Source organism: Oenanthe melanoleuca, chromosome 12 (genome assembly GCF_029582105.1).
Source record: "Oenanthe melanoleuca isolate GR-GAL-2019-014 chromosome 12, OMel1.0, whole genome shotgun sequence".
In the NCBI taxonomy this organism is placed as follows: domain Eukaryota; kingdom Metazoa; phylum Chordata; class Aves; order Passeriformes; family Muscicapidae; genus Oenanthe; species Oenanthe melanoleuca.
The window spans coordinates 395663-414216 of record NC_079346.1 but is presented as its reverse complement, the minus strand read 5'-3'; the positions used below and the strand labels follow the sequence as shown (position 1 = coordinate 414216).

The window sequence follows — 18554 nt, the reverse complement described above, 5'->3', positions numbered from 1 at the left end:
AGAGGAGAGGAGAGGAGAGGAGAGGAGAGGAGAGGAGAGGAGAGGAGAGGAGAGGAGAGGAGAGGAGAGGAGAGGAGAGGAGAGGAGAGGAGAGGAGAGGAGAGGAGAGGGAAAGGGAAAGGAGCTGCTGCCCCCTGCTGGCGGCGGGCGGACACCGCGGGACACCGAGCACACCTGGCACACACCGAGCACACCTGGCACGCCTGTCACACACCCCGCAGAGGCCTCGCACACAGCTGGCACACAGCTGGCACACAGCTGGCACCCTCCAGAGCCTGCCCACCTGCTGGAGCCACCCCCGGCTTTCCCCCAGGGCGGTGCCCCCGGGCCGTGCCAGAACCAGACCCTGCCGCTGCTGCTGCTGCTGTCGGCGCTGAGGAGGGGCTGGTGGCCAGGGCAGACACCCACTCACCCCCTGGGGCTGACCCCATGACCCGGAATTAAGGAGGGGGAATTAAGGACGGGGGAATGCAGGCTGAGCCCCACCTGCAGCTCAGCCGGTCCTGCCCTGCTCGTGGCCCACACAGAGCCCTGCTGGCTGTGCCTGCAGCTGCCCCACCCCGAGGATGGGTGATGGATCAGTTCAGGGAGCTCTCTGCCTCTCCATGCTGCCACCATGGAGGAAAGCAAAGCCACCAACCTGCAGCAAAACACAGAACAATGGCAAGAGACGTAACCCAGCCTGAAGAGTCCAGTGCAGCTCCTCACAGCCTGGGTGTGAAGGGCTCTGAGCTTGTTTAGAATCTGGGTTTTTACCCCTCAGCAGCCACAAACAGCAGGGGCAAGAGACGGTGTCTGTGCTGCCCAGGGCAGGGCACTGTGGGCTGGGAGGGTGTGAAGAAACACAGGCAAGAGGCAGCAAATCTGAAACCACAGACAAGGTTCTTGAGAAAAGTTAAGCAGTTTATTCAACAGGATGAGTCCACACCCAACCAGTGGCTTCATCTACACGGCATCACCAGCACACACGAGGACCCAGTCAGACACTCCAGCTGACAGCATCTCACCACACGTCACAGAGACAACAGCACGGAGGAGGAGGAGGAGGAGGAGGAGGAGGAGGAGGAGGAGGAGGATGAGGATGGCCGGCGGCTCCCAGGGCCCCGGCAGCAGCAGCCCCGTCCCCACGGCCCTCACAGCCCAGGCACGCAAAGCAAACCAGCTCAGGACGTCACTGCTGCCCGCCAGAGCCACAGCACTGCTACTGAAACAACACCTGGCAGACAGAACCACCGAGCAGGGCCTCAGCCTGAGGAGCAGAGTGCAGCCAGCGCTGCCCCGGGCCGGGCCGGGCGGGGCGGGGGGTGTGCGGGGCAGGGCCGTGGTGTCACCGTGAGCACCAACACAGGGCTGTGGTGTCACTGTGATCCCCCTGAGCACCAACACAGGGCCGTGGTGTCACCGTGAGCACCAACACAGGGCTGTGGTGTCACTGTGAGCATTGTGAGCACCAACACAGGGCTGTGGTGTCACCGTGAGCACCAACACAGGGCCGTGGTGTCACCGTGAGCACCAACACAGGGCTGTGGTGTCACTGTGAGCACCATCACAGGGCTGTGGTGTCACTGTGAGCACCCTCACAGGGATGTGGTGTCACCGTGATCACCATCACAGGGCTGTAGTGTCACCGTGATCACCCCGAGCACCATCACAGGGATGTGGTGTCACTGATCATCATCACAGGACCATGGTGTCACCCTGAGCACCATCACAGGGCTGTGGTGTCACTGTGAGCACCAACACAGGGATGTGGCTGGGATGGATGGGACAGGGCCGTGGTGTCACTGCTCCCCCTGAGCACCATCACAGGGACATGGATGGGACAGGGCCGTGGTGTCACCGTGATCCCCCTGAGCACCATCACAGGCCATGGCTGGGATGGATGAGCTGTGCAAGGCCATGGTGTCACTGTGCTCACCCTCAGGCCATGGCTGGGATGGGCAGGACACAGCACAGGGACGCCTGCCCTGAGCAGCCCCTACAGCACAGGGACCCCTGCCCTGAGCAGCCCCTACAGCACAGGGACCCCTGCCCTGAGCAGCCCCCAGCACAGGGACCCCTGCCCTGAGCAGCCTCCATAGGACAGGGACCCCTGCCCTGAGCAGCCCCACAGCACAGGGACCCCTGCCCTGAGCAGCCCCCATGGCACAGGGACCCCTGCCCTGAGCAGCCCCTACAGCACAGGGACCCCTGCCCTGAGCAGCCTCCATAGGACAGGGACCCCTGCCCTGAGCAGCCTCCATAGGACAGGGACCCCTGCCCTGAGCAGCCCCCAGCACAGGGACCCCTGCCCTGAGCAGCCTCCATAGGACAGGGACCCCTGCCCTGAGCAGCCCCCAGCACAGGGACCCCTGCCCTGAGCAGCCCCACAGCACAGGGACCCCTGCCCTGAGCAGCCTCCATAGGACAGGGACCCCTGCCCTGAGCAGCCCCCATGGCACAGGGACCCCTGCCCTGAGCAGCCCCACAGCACAGGGACCCCTGCCCTGAGCAGCCTCCATAGGACAGGGACCCCTGCCCTGAGCAGCCCCACAGCACAGGGACCCCTGCCCTGAGCAGCCCCCAGCACAGAATCCCCTCCGTGGGCAGCAGGCCCAGGGCAGAGCTCGCCCCAGCAGCTCAGCCCAGCCAGGGTGTCACACTGAAGCTCTGAACCCTGCAGCCCACACACAGCCTGTGCCTCAGGAGGTACCGAGGATCAGTCAGTCACTCACAAACCACGAGTTCCAGTCATGATGCTCCTACAACGTCTGTAGTTCAACTTTGTGCCAAGTTCGCTTACAGAAAAATACATTTCTTCCCTTAAATTTACAGTAGTTAAAACTCCACTAGGAATACCATATTACAAAGGGGGAGTTTATTCTCCAACAAAAAGTCTTGGTTCCCTTTTCAGTAAACAGAAGAATGGAAGGACTTTAAAAGCAATCACCCCCAGCACAACACAGCTGCCCAGACGAACCCATGTGTGCACAGCCCCCAGGCCTGAACTCCGTTTGTTTTGGTGCTCAAAAAGGCACTTAAAGATAAGAAAACAATTGTATTAAAAACCCACAACAAAATAAAACAAAGGAAAACGAAAGGCAATAATTTAATAGAAAGACACTGGAATTTGTACCGTATGGTCAAACGTAAGAAGGGAGGAAATAAAACCCCTAATGAAGATGGGTTTGCTCTCAAGTCATCTCAGAAAGAATATAAAAAACAGAAAACTGCCAAGGTGAACGTTCTCCAGAAACTAAATGGAAACAGAAGAAATAATTACTGGCAATGGATACACAGCAGTGGTGCCAAATGGGTCCTTCCTGCCCTGCACAGGTCCCTGACCAGCCCAGCCTGGCTGAGCATCTGCAGCTGCTGTGCCAGGGGCTGTGCCAGGGCAGGAGAGGGTGGAGAAATCAACACCAAGATGAACCAAACGCCAAGGACGTTCACAACAAGCACACACAGCGCCTGCCCTGCAGTGACAGGGAGGGCACGGCAGAGCTGCTCCCTTCGGGATTGCTTTGTTATTTCTGGGTTTATTTGTACATTGAGCTACCTACTAAGTGCAAAGAGTCGTTGAGTGGCATCGCCTTTACCTAACTTTAGCCTATTTTTGTACAGTTTACAGGTTAACAGTTACTTTAGAGCAGTTAAGCAAGTACAGCAATATTTACAGGGCTGGCAGAGCGGGGCGTGAGGGGAGGGGCAGGCACAGCTGCCCCCAAGGGCTGCCAGGGCAGCTCTGTGGCCAGTGCCAGGGGGCAGGTGAGATGCAGGTGTGGGGGTGCAGCTGTGGAAGGACAAGCAGGAGGCACAGGTGTGACCAGACAGGCAGCCTGGTGCACGTGTCAGCTCCCCAGCCAAGGAGACACGAGCCACTGCAGGACTGACGGGTCCTGCCAGCCTGTCAGTGCCTCCACTGCCTTCTGCGAGTCAGGCTGCTCCTCCTGCAGAGCTGGGGCCCACAGCAGTGCTGGAGAGATGAGGAACATGAAGGGGGGACAAGCAAAGCCCCAGGCAGGGTAGGTGGCTGCTGGGTGAGTCAGGAGGTGCAGGTGTCTTCACCCAGGCACAGAGATGCAGGATCAGAGATAGCAGGGAGGAAGGATGAACGTCAGGAGACATTAGCACGTGGCCATGGGGAAGTGCCAAATCAAACCATGGGGCATTGCATGGAAATCTGTACAAGGAAAAGCTGCAGGAGAAGCACAGAGCATCTTGGATTCAGTGCTTACAGAGGAATCTGGAGTATCAGACAGGACCATGCAATCCTCAGCCTTCTGCGTATTTTTTCTGTGGGTAAAACAAAATGTAGATTCCTTTGCATAAACTCAAACAGCTGTATTGTGTGGTACAGTACAGAAAGTGCAAAGTATCACCCATAAGATCCGTTCTGCATCTGATGTGGTCAAACAGGGCTCATGCTTCTCATGCAGGACAACCACTCTGACCCGAGACCCCTCCTGCTGCCCAGGCCTGACTCTCGAGAGACCACTGGCTTGGGCTTTGATTAAAAAAAAGGAAAGGAAAAAGCGCCTGGGGAAAGGGAGATGAAGAATCTCCAAACTCTGTAAGTTACTCCATGCTTTACCACAGGTTTGGTCACTGGTCCTTGTTCACTCTGAAAACTTGAGAGCAGCAGCGTCCCACGGTGCCAGCGCAGCATCCTCCTGCACGAGGGGGATGGCACACCCCTCAGCCTGTCCCTCTCATGACACTCACTCCATTCCCATTCATGGCTCACACCTTGTCCCTGCTGCCAGGGCATCACGGGCACAGAAAACATCTCAGGATTCAGGATTGGAGACTCCAGCTGGCCGACACACATGGTCATCTATGGATTTCCAGCTCTTCTCCACAGCCCAGCAGTGAACAGACCCCACTGTATTCCCATCCCTTTTTTTTTATGCTAAGAGGTACAGAAAATAAATTCCAGGATGGCCTTGTATTGCTTGACACACAGCTGCTGCAGTGTGGGCTTCCACGTGCACAGACAGCCTTGGAAACCCAGACCAACCCACTGTCTCCAGAGAGGACATTTCAGAGCCAGTTTCTGAGGTAAATCTACTGTTTTAAAAAGTCACTGAATTCTGTACACTTAGTTTTTAATATATACTTCTACACTGAGCGTGTTCTCCAGTGCCAACACGTAGACCTGCCGTCTCCTGCTGCCGTAGGACTGAAGCTCGGGGAGTTTGTGCAGGGATGGGGTGTGTGCACAGCTATGTACATACACACACGGATGGACAGCACCAGCCCGGGCCCCAGGGCGCCTCCCTCCCTGCAGGGCTCCCAGCAGGGCTCCGGGCCGTGCCGCGCCTACATGGTGCCCGACTTGTCGGCCGAGCCGGCGGGGAAGAGCTTCTCGGTGGGGGTGACGGCGGGGCTGCCCAGCCCCGAGCTGCTGCTGCTGCTGGAGCGCTGCTGCACCGCGGGGCGCGGGGCCCGCACGGGCGGCGGCCGCAGCTGCGCCCCCGCCAGCCGCGCCGACAGCGCCGGCTTGAAGGTGGTCATCATCTCGCAGGTGGAGCTGCTGCTGCGGCGCAGCGCGGCCTCGGGGTCGCGGATCAGGATGGTGTGCAGCGGGCTGGCCGGCTCCGAGCTGGCCGCGCCCAGCGCCGGGTTCTTCAGCGGCTCCAGCGTGTCCAGCACCACGTCGGGCGCCTGCTTGGCCGTGTTCTGCCGCTCCAGCTCCCGCAGCTCGTTCAGCGCCGTGCTCATGGTCTTCTCGATGTCCTGGGAATGCCAAGGGCGGGTCAGCACCGTGCCACGGCACCGCTGCCCTGCTCCCGGCTGCCCTGGCACGCACAGGGGGCTCTGAGCCGAGAGCTCCCAGGGAAACGGGAGTCTGGGAGAAGGTGCGAAGCCCAAACCGCACAAAGGTGCCCTGTGCTCCCAGGTCAGCAGGAGCTTGGTCACCAGCTCCAAAGGGCACAAATCCCAGGAGTGATGGGGTGAACACCAGCTGCCCACAGGCGCTCCCCAGGGAGCTCCTTCTCAGTCCCTTCCCAGCCCTCTTACCTCAGCAAGAGCTTCTGCTTCCAGGGATTTCTGATCCCCCAGGCTGCTGTGCCGGGTGGATCCACAGGTGGATCTCAGGGGGTGGCTGTCAGCCAGGGCCTTCCTGTCGGGGAAGTTGATGCTGCCCACGCTGCCGAACGTGGCCATCCTGCGCTTCTCGGGGCTCTCCATCCTGCCCCTGTTGAGGGGGATCTTGTGGGGGCTGCTGGGGCAGGCTGCTGCTCGAGGGGGGGTGTCCATGCCAGGCCCCATCCCTCGGGGCGGGCTGTGGGTGTCCCCCCCGCTGCGGCGCCGGGGGATGGCTGCACCATCAGACCTCAGTCTCACTCTGCAAAGAGTCCAGTACCACAGCAGGTCAGTGCCCTGCCGTGGCTGAGCTCAGCCCTGAGCTCAGCTCAGACCAAATTCCAGCTTCAGAACACTCCCAGGAACAGGAAAAGCAAAAGGCAAGACAAATATTTCAGCCAGTACCAAGAAAAGGACAGCATCAAACCATCAGAATAGTTTGGGTTGGAAGGGTCCTCAAAGATCATCTTGTTCCAAGTCCCCACCATGGGCAGGGACACCTTCCACTATGCCAGGCTGCTCAGAGCCCCACTGTGTCCTCTGTAAATGTTAAATCCCCATTAGCAGTGCACACGAAATCCCCCCCAAGCTCATGTTACCCTGCAGTGCTTACCAGAGCTGTCCCTCCCATCCTACCCTACCCCACACACCAACTGCCCACACCTGTGACAGCCAGCCCCTCCACGGTGACAGCACATGGGTTACCTGCCCATCACGCCCCCGAAGCCATAGTCCATGATATGATCTGTTGGGGACTGGATGTCGTTCTTGGAGGAGGCTTTGTCATCCAGCAGGGGCCCGCTGCTCGCCTCGCTGTCGGCCTTCTGGCTCAGGCTGTCAGAGAATGCATCATCCCTGGGAAAGGAGACCACAGCAGTGAAGGGCTGTGCCCCAGGGAGCCAGGGCCTGGACACACACCAGTCTGAGCATCACCACTGCAGCAGCTCCACACCTTGTTAACAAGGAGCTGGGCCAAGGCCACCACTTCACTGGAGCTTGGAAACAGCGCACATCTGCCTCCCCAGCCCCTGTGATGTGGCTGCCACTGTGATTTACTCCAGATGCAGTACTTAGAAGAAAAGAAGCACCTGCAAATGGCCCCACAGGCCAGGTGAGCACCAAACAATTCAGAACTCACAGAGGCAAGGCTGGTGGTAAGCCTGGGTCACACCATGCTGGGGAGTCAATGAGAGACAATGAGGGGCCCAGGTACACCGAGTACAATGTTCAGCACTGGTCGTTATCAGCCCAACTGGGAAACGAATGGAGCCAGGACATGGAGAGGGAGAAGTGAACAGGCCCAGATTTCTCACAAGTCATTAAACCTCAGCAAAACTGACTGGTTTAGGTGACCTTGTGCAAGCAGATGATGTGAACAACCCCACTTTACTCACATGTCTTGCACCACGATGTACTGGTGGGGAATGAGCCCGTCCACCCCGTTGTGCCTCCCTTCCCACCAGTCCTCCGACGCCCGGTGGTACAGCAGGAGTGAGGCCCCTTTCTTGAAGGAGAGCTCCCGAGGAGACCGTCCAACGTAGTCAAACTTGGCTATGGCTTCAATCTGCTCCACCTCTGCAAGGAGAGAGGCACAGCAGAGGGCAGCTCAGCCCAGCCCTACAGGCAGAGAGCCCTGTCACCAGAGCAGCAGTGCTGCTGCTGCCCAGCGTCCCCAGAGCCCCTCACCCTGAGCACAAGCCTTGTTTCCACACTGATCAATTCTTATTGTTCCCAGCTTTCTGGGGCCAACCTCAGCCTCACAAACCACTGGCAATTACAAACAGCTCCAAAGCAGATGGGGAGCAGCAGGAATCTCCCTCTGTGCATATGGCATCCCCACCCACACTCCATTTTTTGCCTTTGGTTACAGAACCCCATTATCCTCCAGCCTCAGATTCTGTCAAGCCATGGCAGATGCTGTGATCAAACCCCACTTACCTTCCCTTCCTTAGCCTGGAGACAGTTTGGCCTGAATTATTGATGAGCAGCTAATGTCCCCTTTGGGGATGCCCATGGAAATGATGCTACCAGCTCCAGCCAGGCAGCTGCTCTGCACCCCATCTGCAGCACTATGCCTCATTGTTTCCCCACTTTTCCTAATGGGAGCTCTACCAAACACCCCTGACTCACAGACTGGGAGCTCAGGGCCTGAAATACAGGAGGGCTGAAGTAGAACTTCACTTTGGAAGGTCATGAGCACACCAAGGTCCTCTAAGCAGCAGGGAGTGTATGCAGGGCAAGGGGGAGAGGGAACATGTAAATTGACAAAATACAGCCACTCCTCTGCTCTGCACTTGGCACCACAGTCAATCACTGGGAAACCCCAATGGAGCCATTAACGGGGCCACCCAAGTGTGAAACTGGCTGCACAGCAGCTCCCTTGCCTCCCTGAGCCAGGCCTGTCAGCTCCTGCCTGCAGCTGAGAGCAGGGCTGGAGCTGCCCAGGCAGCCCTGCTCCCTTTCCCTGTGCCCTTCCCTGTGCCCAGAGCCCCCAGCCCCGTGTGCCTTCTGTGTGCCCAGAGCCCCCCTGTGCCCCCTGTGCCCTCCCTGTGCCCATGGCCCTGCTCACCATCGTCGCTGGTGTGTGGCTCTGTCCCATTGTCATGATCCACCTCATCGATGGTGCCCGGCTCGCTGTGCGGGCTGTCACTGCAGAGAGCAGAGCAGGGGGTGAGACAGCAGGGCCACTGCTGCCAGCACAGCAGGGTGTGACACAGCACTGCCACTGCTGCAAGCACAGCAGGGTGTGACACAGCACTGCCACTGCTCCCAGTGCCACTGCTGCCAGCACAGCAGGGTGTGACACAGCACTGCCACTGCTGCCAGCACAGCAGGGTGTGACACAGCACTGCCACTGCTGCCAGCACAGCAGGGTGTGACACAGCACTGCCACTGCTGCCAGCACAGCAGGGTGTGACACAGCACTGCCACTGCTGCCAGCACAGCAGGGTGTGACACAGCACTGCCACTGCTGCCAGCACAGCAGGGTGTGACACAGCACTGCCACTGCTGCCAGCACAGCAGGGTGTGACACAGCACTGCCACTGCCCCCAGTGCCACTGCTGCCAGCACAGCAGGGTGTGACACAGCACTGCCACTGCTGCCAGCACAGCAGGGTGTGACACAGCACTGCCACTGCTCCCAGTGCCACTGCTGCCAGCACAGCAGGGTGTGACACAGCACTGCCACTGCTGCCAGCACAGCAGGGTGTGACACAGCACTGCCACTGCCCCCAGTGCCACTGCTGCCAGCACAGCAGGGTGTGACACAGCACTGCCACTGCCCCCAGTGCCACTGCTGCCAGCACAGCAGGGTGTGACACAGCACTGCCACTGCTGCCAGCACAGCAGGGTGTGACACAGCACTGCCACTGCTCCCAGTGCCACTGCTGCCAGCACAGCAGGGTGTGACACAGCACTGCCACTGCTGCCAGCACAGCAGGGTCTGACACAGCACTGCCACTGCCCCCAACACACCAGCCTGTCACACAGCACTGCTGCCAGCACAGCAGCCTGTCACACAGCACTGCCACTGCTCCCAATGCACACCTGGTGCTGCCCAGGGAGCTGCTGGAGCCCCCATCTCCGGGGGTACAAGAAATGACTGGATGTGTCCAGGTGACAAGGTGGTGTTTGGTCAAAGGTTGGACTCAGTCTTGGAGGTCTTTCCCAACCTCACTAATTCTGTGATTTGTGATTCTCTGTGATTTCAAATCACAGCAGATCCCCAAACTTGCTCTGAGAACAGCAGACACTCACACCACACCCAGAATGCCACGTTCTGTTGGCTCTTGTGTCTTTAGTAGAGTTTGGCAAAACCAACACAAAGTGACAGCAAGTTAATGTCCCACTCCCTAATTCACAGTGAGCTTTAGCTCCTCTGCTGCACCACAGGGATGGTGCAGGTGACCAGTACCAGGCACAGTAAGGTCTCAGAAATGTAGGAAACTTGTGGAAAATCAGTTCAAGTCTGTTACTGATCCTGGTTTGTTAAACCCAGACCTGAATGTTGGGTTAGAATTCCAGCAGCAAAGGAAACTGAAAGGTCTGGGTTAACCTCGGGATTTCATCCAACCAGCTAATTGTGATGGAATTGAGTCTTTACTCAAATTTTCCAGGAATTTGGATAGAATTTACCTAAAATTCCGTTCTGCTGAACACGCTTCTATGATCTACAGCTCAAAAAATCTTCATCAGTATTAGTATCTGCACTGGAGAAAGCTTCTTTTCATGTTTTTTATTGAGGGTTACAATACTGAGTCAGCACCAGAAAATGCAATACCTGGTGAACCTGCCTGTTTTGGCTGGTAAGACCAAACCAAACAGTTCAATGTGCAGGAGGCTGCTGGCCAGTGAAGGTTTTGCCAGAGCCCTGCAGAGAGCTCACCAGTACTCCTCCCCTCCGGCCATGCACTTCTCGTAGACAGGCCCCTCCAGCTCCCGGGGGCTGGGGAAGATGCCCTCGTGGTGGGTGATGATGGTTTTGATGAGCTCATTGACGTGGGCCTGGCAGGACACGGGGTCCTGCCCGTCGGGAATGTGCATCAGCGTGGGCCCGAAGCAGATGGCCAGGTTGTAGGGATCCATCATGTTCTCATCACTGTACTGGGACAGGCTGCAGTGACACGTGTGAGGGAGCTCTGCTGGGCTCCTGCTGCTGGAGAACCTGCCAGCAGAGCCCCTGCCCCAGCCCCAGCCCCAGCCCCTGGCACACAGCCCCAGCCCCAGCCCCAGGCACACAGCCCCAGCCCCTGGCACACAGCCAGCCCCAGCCCCAGCCCCTGGCACACAGCCAGCCCCAGCCCCAGCCCCAGCCCCAGGACACAGCCCCAGCCCCAGGACACAGCCCCAGCCCCAGGACACAGCCCCAGCCCCAGCCCCTGGCACACAGCCCCAGCCCCAGCCCCAGCCCCAGCCCCTGGACACAGCCCCAGCCCCAGCCCCAGGACACAGCCCCAGCCCCAGGACACAGCCCCAGCCCCAGGACACAGCCCCAGCCCCAGCCCCAGGACACAACCAGGCTCAGCCCAGCCCCAGGACACAGCCAGGCTCAGCCCAGCCCCAGCCCCAGGACACAGCCAGGCTCAGCCCAGCCCCAGCCCCAGCCCCAGGACACAGCCAGGCTCAGCCCAGCCCCAGGACACAGCCAGGCTCAGCCCAGCCCCAGCCCCAGCCCCAGGACACAGCCAGGCTCAGCCCAGCCCCAGGACACAGCCAGGCTCAGCCCAGCCCCAGGACACAGCCAGGCTCAGCCCAGCCCCAGCCCCAGGACACAGCCAGGCTCAGCCCAGCCCCAGCCCCAGGACACAGCCAGGCTCAGCCCCAGCCCCAGGACACAGCCAGGCTCAGCCCAGCCCCAGCCCCAGGACACAGCCAGGCTCAGCCCAGCCCCAGCCCCAGGACACAGCCAGGCTCAGCCCAGCCCCAGCCCCAGGACACAGCCAGGCTCAGCCCAGCCCCAGCCCCAGGACACAGCCAGGCTCAGCCCCAGCCCCAGGACACAGCCAGGCTCAGCCCAGCCCCAGCCCCAGGACACAGCCAGGCTCAGCCCAGCCCCAGCCCCAGGACACAGCCAGGCTCAGCCCAGCCCCAGCCCCAGGACACAGCCAGGCTCAGCCCCAGCCCCAGGACACAGCCAGGCTCAGCCCAGCCCCAGCCCCAGGACACAGCCAGGCTCAGCCCAGCCCCAGCCCCAGGACACAGCCAGGCTCAGCCCCAGCCCCAGGACACAGCCAGGCTCAGCCCAGCCCCAGCCCCAGGACACAGCCAGGCTCAGCCCAGCCCCAGCCCCAGGACACAGCCAGGCTCAGCCCAGCCCCAGCCCCAGGACACAGCCAGGCTCAGCCCAGCCCCAGCCCCAGGACACAGCCAGGCTCAGCCCAGCCCCAGCCCCAGGACACAGCCAGGCTCAGCCCAGCCCCAGGACACAGCCAGGCTCAGCCCCAGCCCCAGGACACAGCCAGGCTCAGCCCAGCCCAGCCAGGCAAGAGCCCAGCACAGCTCCCCATGGCCACTCCACAAAGGGCTCAGGCTGCAGGAGGGGCAGCGAGGGGGAACCTGGTGAAGCAGAAAACAGACTCACTGGTTAAGGAATGCAAAGAGGTATCTCATGACCACGATGACAGCCCGAGGCAGAGTGACAATGATCTGCTGGATCTGGTGCACTCTCTCTGCAGGGTTCTCCATTTCTGGAACACATGGACAGAAAGAACATCCTTAAAAACCTTTTCAGGAGCAGACACTCAGCACCACAGGGACTTGCTCCAGATCTAGTGGCCCAGTAAACGAGGAAGACAAAAGCCTGTCTCCAGAGGGCATCTGTGAGTTTGGTACTAAGTACCACAGCAGAAGGAGAATGGGGAACACTGCTGCTCCAGTGGGGAACTCCTATGCTCACATGCAGCATGAGCAGCAAATAAAGACATTTCTTTATTCATTTTTAAAATAAATGTTTATGCATTATTCATCTCATTCCTCAACAACTCCTATGTTCCTCAAAAGCCTGAGTCAATGTGACACTGAAAACAGAGCACTGCTTGATTTTCTAGGGCAGATTTTTAAATGAGGTTCTTTTTCAGGTTACCCTTCTGGGTCATGCATTGGATAATTCTGAGCCCTTCTGCCTTTGTCTCCTACTGCTCTGAATAGGAATTTCTAACAGGAAATAGAAAAGAGATTAGGTGAAGCAGTGCTGAGTCAGTCCTTGCAGGGTCACTGCTCCCCACTGCCCAGGGCTGCAGAGCCCAGAGCTGCCATCAGACACCTGCTCCCTCCCAGGGGAGGGGGTGCCTCAGGCTGTCCTGCCCTAAGCCCCCCTGGATTCTGCACAGAGCTCATCCTGTGGCTGCTGCTTCAGAGGAAAGCACCACAGCTTTTCTGGAGCAGGCAGAGCGCACAGAAGTGCTTGTTCAGGCTCAAACTATGCCATTTGCTAATCACAATAAAATTCACTGGCAACATGGATCTAGGCTGCCATTTCATCAAAATTCTGAGCAAAATCTGGCCTCAAGACCAAGATGGATAGCTCTGTAGTATTTCACATGGGGAATTTTTCCATTTGATTTATCCCATTATTGCCTGCTGGGTTCTCTACTTCAGTTTGGTTTTACATAAGAGGATATTTGTTTAAAAAACTCAACTAAATACAAACTGGATAACACCCTATGACAATAAATATCTGTTGTGACACCCAGGGGAACAAACTCTCAAAGCACTTGTCTTTCTCACTGCTCTGACTGGGCATAACTCAGGAATTACCAGGTACCTCAGCACTGCACACAGGAGGAGAGCCCCACATGGACTCTGCCAAGTGCATTTTGACCTCTCTATGGCCCCCCATGGGAGCTTCCACATAAACCCCCAGCCCTCCAGAAACAAAAGGAAAGGTTCTTCACCACATAAGTGTGCAGCCTGTGTTTATGTGTGCTTGTGGGGCACTGTCAGCTGCACTGCAGGCCAGATTTTTAACAGGAACAAGGCACTTTAATTTATTCAAAACCATTCCTTAATCAAAAGGTTGCAAGAGCCGCAGGAAGAGAAAGACGAGGAAAGGAAGATTCTTGTTAAAATGGGAAAAATAGAGAGAGATAAGAGAATAACACCCAGAAAATTAACAGATGATGTTTGCAAAAAAAAAATCCCAAAAGCTTAATAGATTGTGCAAATCTGCATTAATTGGGGAAGGTGTCAAACACAAGCCTCTCTGCAAGCACACAGGCAGCCACTCACCAAGGCCCCTGTCACTGGAGGGGACCCAGCCCCCTCCCCAGGCTGTGCCCTCAGCCCTGCAGCCCCCAAGGAGGGCAGCCAGAGAGAGCACCAGGCAAACTGCAAATCCCTGTGCAGGGCATGGAACTGGTGCAGAACCAGCCTCCTCTGTGTCTCACACACTGCTGCTCTACACATCACAGCTGAATAACAGTGAATTTCCTAAAGCTGTTGCATAAAACTGTTCTTGAGGAATCAGACACATTCTTCTGCTCTGGAACAAGCCCCTCCTGTGCCAGTGCCCTGCAGGTGTCTCCTGGCTCCCTCAGATCACAGGATCCCCAGCAGACACAATCATGCACATTCGGGGAAGAGAGCACCACAGGCAGAGAAGTCTGGAGCAGACATTGCCCACTGGTGCCCTACAGCTGGGACACCCCAACATCTGCCCTGCACCCTGCAGCCAAAATGGGCAGCACTGCCATCACCTCTGAGCCTTCAGGCTCACTTTGCCTCCTTCAGTCCCCCCAGAGAAGCAATTTCCCCTCTCCCTGCCCCAGGGCACACTCCTCTCCCTTCCCAACAGCTCCCACTGCCCACCTGGGTGTAGCTGTGCTGCCCTCACCCACCCAGAGCTGTCACATGTACTTACTTATAGTAGATATCAAATCTTGAAACCTTTCCTTAGGAAAGAGGGGGTTTTCCAGTCCTCGGAAATACAGCTTCAAGACTCCAGCCACTGAGTTGATGTCTCGCTCATTCTGATCATCAGCAAGGGGGTCCTCACCTGCCCACAGAAAAGGCCTTAGATCCAGCACCACCAGAGCTGACTAACACAAGTGCTTCTCCTCATTTAGTGGAACACCCAAATCTCCCAGGGCTCAGAAATCCTCCTCATGTGCAATGGCAATGCTGATTTTTCCTGAAAATCAATTCTGCTGGGGGATTTCAAACCTTTCCTGAGGATAAGGATATTGGTTGCTTCTCCTTCACTGTTTCCAGCTCAGTGCATTTTCTGCATTTACAGCACCAGCCCTTTCCAAAGGAAAGCTGAGGAGCCTGAGAGGACAGGCTTGGCTGGAGGATGCAGTGACAGCTCTGGAATGGACCCAGGGGCTCTGGACAGCTTTGTACCAACTTAAACCTGTGAAAGGCTCTTGGTGCCCCTTCGATTTGGATACTAATTCATCTTCAATTGGATGTGTAAATCCTCCAGCCTTTGACAATCCTAACACTGCCTTACCCATTGGCCCATCCACCTCCATCTGATCCTTCCAATGCTGCTGATTAAGGGTCACTGCTCCCAGCAGGACTGTCCCTGTCCAGCTCCCCTGCACTCAGGACAGCAGGACTGCTTTCCCTTTCTCACTGGCCTGGCACCCTGTGATTTTCTCTGCAGATTCTCTGCTGCCTCCACAGCCAGCACTGGCAGCAGGCACAGGGAGGAATCTGCACCTCCCTTGGCAAACTGCTGCAGGAAGGATGAACCAGGATCCCCACAAACTCTGCTTTGGCTCCTGGGCTTTCAATGACTGTGGAAAAGAGCTCTGCACTACCCCTGCTCCTCACATCCTTCCCTGGGTGTCTCTACCACTGCCAGAGACACAGCACTGAGAAACCCAGAAGGGATAAAACCTGCTCATGTCTCACAGCAGGAAGGGCTTTATTCAACAGGCTTCACCCCCTGGCAGATCCACCCAGCACACACCAGCTCCCCCCAGGTCCCTGCCCAGGCACCTGCACACAGCCACACACCTCTCTCAAAGGAGTTCTTGATGTCATTGACTTCCACCTGGGAGCCAGGGACCCTGAAGATGCCCTGCTGCTGGAGGCCTGGAAGAGAGCAAAGCTTTAGGAGAGGCTTCAGGAACTGCTGGGCAGCACCTGCAGGTGGAACAGCAGAACCAGGAGCTGATGCACCAGACAGGCTTGGAGCAAGCAGGGACAGCAGGGACAGCCTGTGCACCCCCCTTCTGCTCCTGCTCCCCAACCAGGGCCCAGACCAAGGTGCTGAAAGGGCTCATGGCCTGAGGGAACAACTGAACCTGGGCACATGCTAAAAATGAACAACTGAACCTGGGCACGTGCAAATAAATGAACAATTTAACCTGGGCACATGCAAATAAATGAACAACTGAACCTGGGCACATGCTAATAAATAACAATTTAACCTGGGCACATGCAAATAAATGAACAACTTAACCTGGGCACATGCTAATAAATAACAATTTAACCTGGGCACATGCAAATAAATAACAATTTAACCTGGGCACATGCTAATAATTGAACAATTAACCTGGGCAGGTGCCAGTAACACCTCACTATTCAGCAGCCATGCAGTGCTGCACAGAGCCCGCTGTGAGCAGCCATGGAGAAGGCACTGCAGGCTCCCTGCAGTCTCTGGCTCACTGCTCAGCCAGTGTTTGCTCCCTGGCAGGCTCTGGGGCTGACTCAGCCAACTCACCATACAGGTTGATGTAGCGGATGCAGCTCTCTACAACAAGTGGAATGGCCTGTCCTGAATCCTTCAGGAAAGGAAAGGAAAAGGAGGGAAAATTACTGGTTTATTGCTACCAAAGCATGGGAAATGCCCTGAAGATTGCAAGAGCAGAGATTTGAGAATTAGTGCTGTGGAGTTTAGTGAGAGGACAGGCAGGAAAGGAGGTGTTAGAAACAGGGAGCCACCACAGAGTGCTGAGGACACTGTGTGCAGCCAGAAGGAACAAGGAATCTGCAAGCAAGGTGTGTGAAACACTGCTGCTCCCTGGCTGGCTCAGACAGGAGACTGCCACGAGGGATCTCAGCTCTCCCACCCACAGCTGGAATGCTGAGCTGAAATAAAACTTACCCAGCTGATGGAATAAGCTTCCCATAACAATATTTCCACCAAAGGAAAGAGCCACTGTCGGCAGGTGCTAAAAAACCCAACAAACACCTGGAATGAGGTGCCTGAGTCTGAACCAGTGCTGAGCTCTGGCCTCTCCCCAGCCCCTCGTGGCAGAAGCTCAGGGGGACCACGGGCCATGCCTGACAGCCCAAGTGGACACAATTCTCTTTGGGACTCTGGTTCTGTTCCCAGCAGAGCACAGTGGCAGCTCTGGGCAGCTCCCTCTGTGTCACAGATGGGCTCCAGTCAGTACCTGATTCCTCGTTCGAGCATTCCTCCTTCCTCTGAGCACACAGAAGAGCAGCAGGGTGGAAAAAAGAGAACAGATTTAGCAGGGATAAGTTGAGTTAGAGGCAAGCACGTCCTTGGGAGGCCATGAATGCTCCAGTGCAATGGCAGCTCAGCAAGGCCAACACAGGGCTGTGGGACACCCACCCTCCCTCCCAAAGCCTGGGCACCTGCAGCCCAGCCTCAGCAGGAACAGCTCCTGGACTGCCTCCCTGTCTGAACCTGGGGCCTTCCAGGAGCCTGGGACAGGGACACCTGGCCTGGGCACACCTGGCTCTGAGGGCACTGGGTGAACAGGGGATCCTGTGCACCCCAGGGTGAGCAGCAGTCCCAAAGGGTCTCTGCTGGCACAGGACACTCCTGCTCAGATGGATTTCTAGAGCAGCAATTCCCCCTTCTCAGTGCTGAGCAGGCTGGGATTTAATGAGCATTACTTTTTAAAAAGCAGTTTAAGTCAGGAGTAATCACAAATCCTAAGGGGATTACAGGCTTTGCCAGCAGGGCTGGTGCTGTGCACAGACACTGCCCTGGGGCTCAGGGCTGAGCTGGAGGGAACAAACCCAGCCAGAAGATGCCTATTAGTCACCTAATCCAACAGTTTGTGTTTACTGCTTCCTGGAGAGCTCTCACTGAAGCTTTCTCCAGAGCAGGACTGCAGGACAGCAGCTGCCAGCAGCTGTGGCTTTACTGATGTATCTGTGTGTAAAGCTGAGCATCACCTGAGCATCACAGGATCTCTACAGGCTGGCACTCCTTGAAAGTGGGAGACACTTTCTGGGGTCATTCTATCCTCCTCCTCAGCCACAATGATGGATGAGCACCAAAACCAAGTGAAAAGAGGAAGGGGGCTGTGCCTGTTGCTGCTTTGAGGGCTGGGCTGAGCCTGTGCAATCTTTCCTCTCAGGATGGAAGCAGCAGCAGGACAGGGAGGACCCTGAGCCAGGGCTGCTCACACTGCACAGCAGCCAGGGGGGCCCTGCAGCTCACAGCTGGGGGACAGAACACCAGAATACACAAGGGGAGCCGTGGAGAGGAACCATCAGGGGCCAAGCTGGGTGCAGATGGGCCAGAGGGACCCCTGAGGATGGCACAGAGCCAGGACAGGACAGCCACCATTGCACTGCCAGCCTCCAGACACTCCTGCAGCAGCAGTACCTTAATGAAGGTTTCCATATTGCCGTTAAAGAGTTTATGGTTATACACTGACAGAGGCCTAGGTCTCCTCATTTTCTGTGGCTTAGGGGGAAGACATGGGGGCCTGGGAGAAAATGGAACAAAATAAATCAACAAAACACCAACATAAATGCAATGACAGGGTGAGACCTCACAGGTTATAACTGAGAATTAAAAATCAAACAGAAAAGTCCCTCTGTGAGGATGTGATGTGTATCTGCACAAACCCTGTGCACTCACTGGTGTGTCCCACACAGACACCACCCAGCAGGAAAACAAGGGCACTGAGGAGGTATCCAAAATAAACCACAGCTGCCCCAGAAAACGCTGGGCTATTCCTGTTTGCCCCCAAACAGATTCCATTCTGCTCACAGGATGAGGACAGTGGGAGCAGCCCCACCTTCCTGTGCTCAGCTTCTCTTTGGAATGCC

The 18554-nt window shown here is 57.0% G+C and overlaps 1 protein-coding gene across 1 annotated transcript in view; it reads right to left on the bottom strand.

Annotated features, from left to right (window-relative positions):
• Positions 1–3069: 3069 nt before the first annotated feature.
• SRGAP3 (SLIT-ROBO Rho GTPase activating protein 3) overlaps positions 3070–18554 on the bottom strand; it is a 66272-nt gene continuing 50787 nt past the window's right edge. The window contains exons 12-22 of the mRNA XM_056501688.1: positions 18106–18208; positions 16240–16300; positions 15531–15608; positions 14428–14562; positions 12151–12256; positions 10456–10683; positions 8639–8718; positions 7464–7644; positions 6775–6924; positions 6004–6331; positions 3070–5718 (exon numbers count right to left, since the gene is read on the bottom strand). Coding sequence (XP_056357663.1) covers positions 5302–5718; positions 6004–6331; positions 6775–6924; positions 7464–7644; positions 8639–8718; positions 10456–10683; positions 12151–12256; positions 14428–14562; positions 15531–15608; positions 16240–16300; positions 18106–18208 — 1867 coding nt within the window. The 3' untranslated portion in view covers positions 3070–5301. The remainder of the gene's footprint in view (positions 5719–6003; positions 6332–6774; positions 6925–7463; positions 7645–8638; positions 8719–10455; positions 10684–12150; positions 12257–14427; positions 14563–15530; positions 15609–16239; positions 16301–18105; positions 18209–18554) is intronic.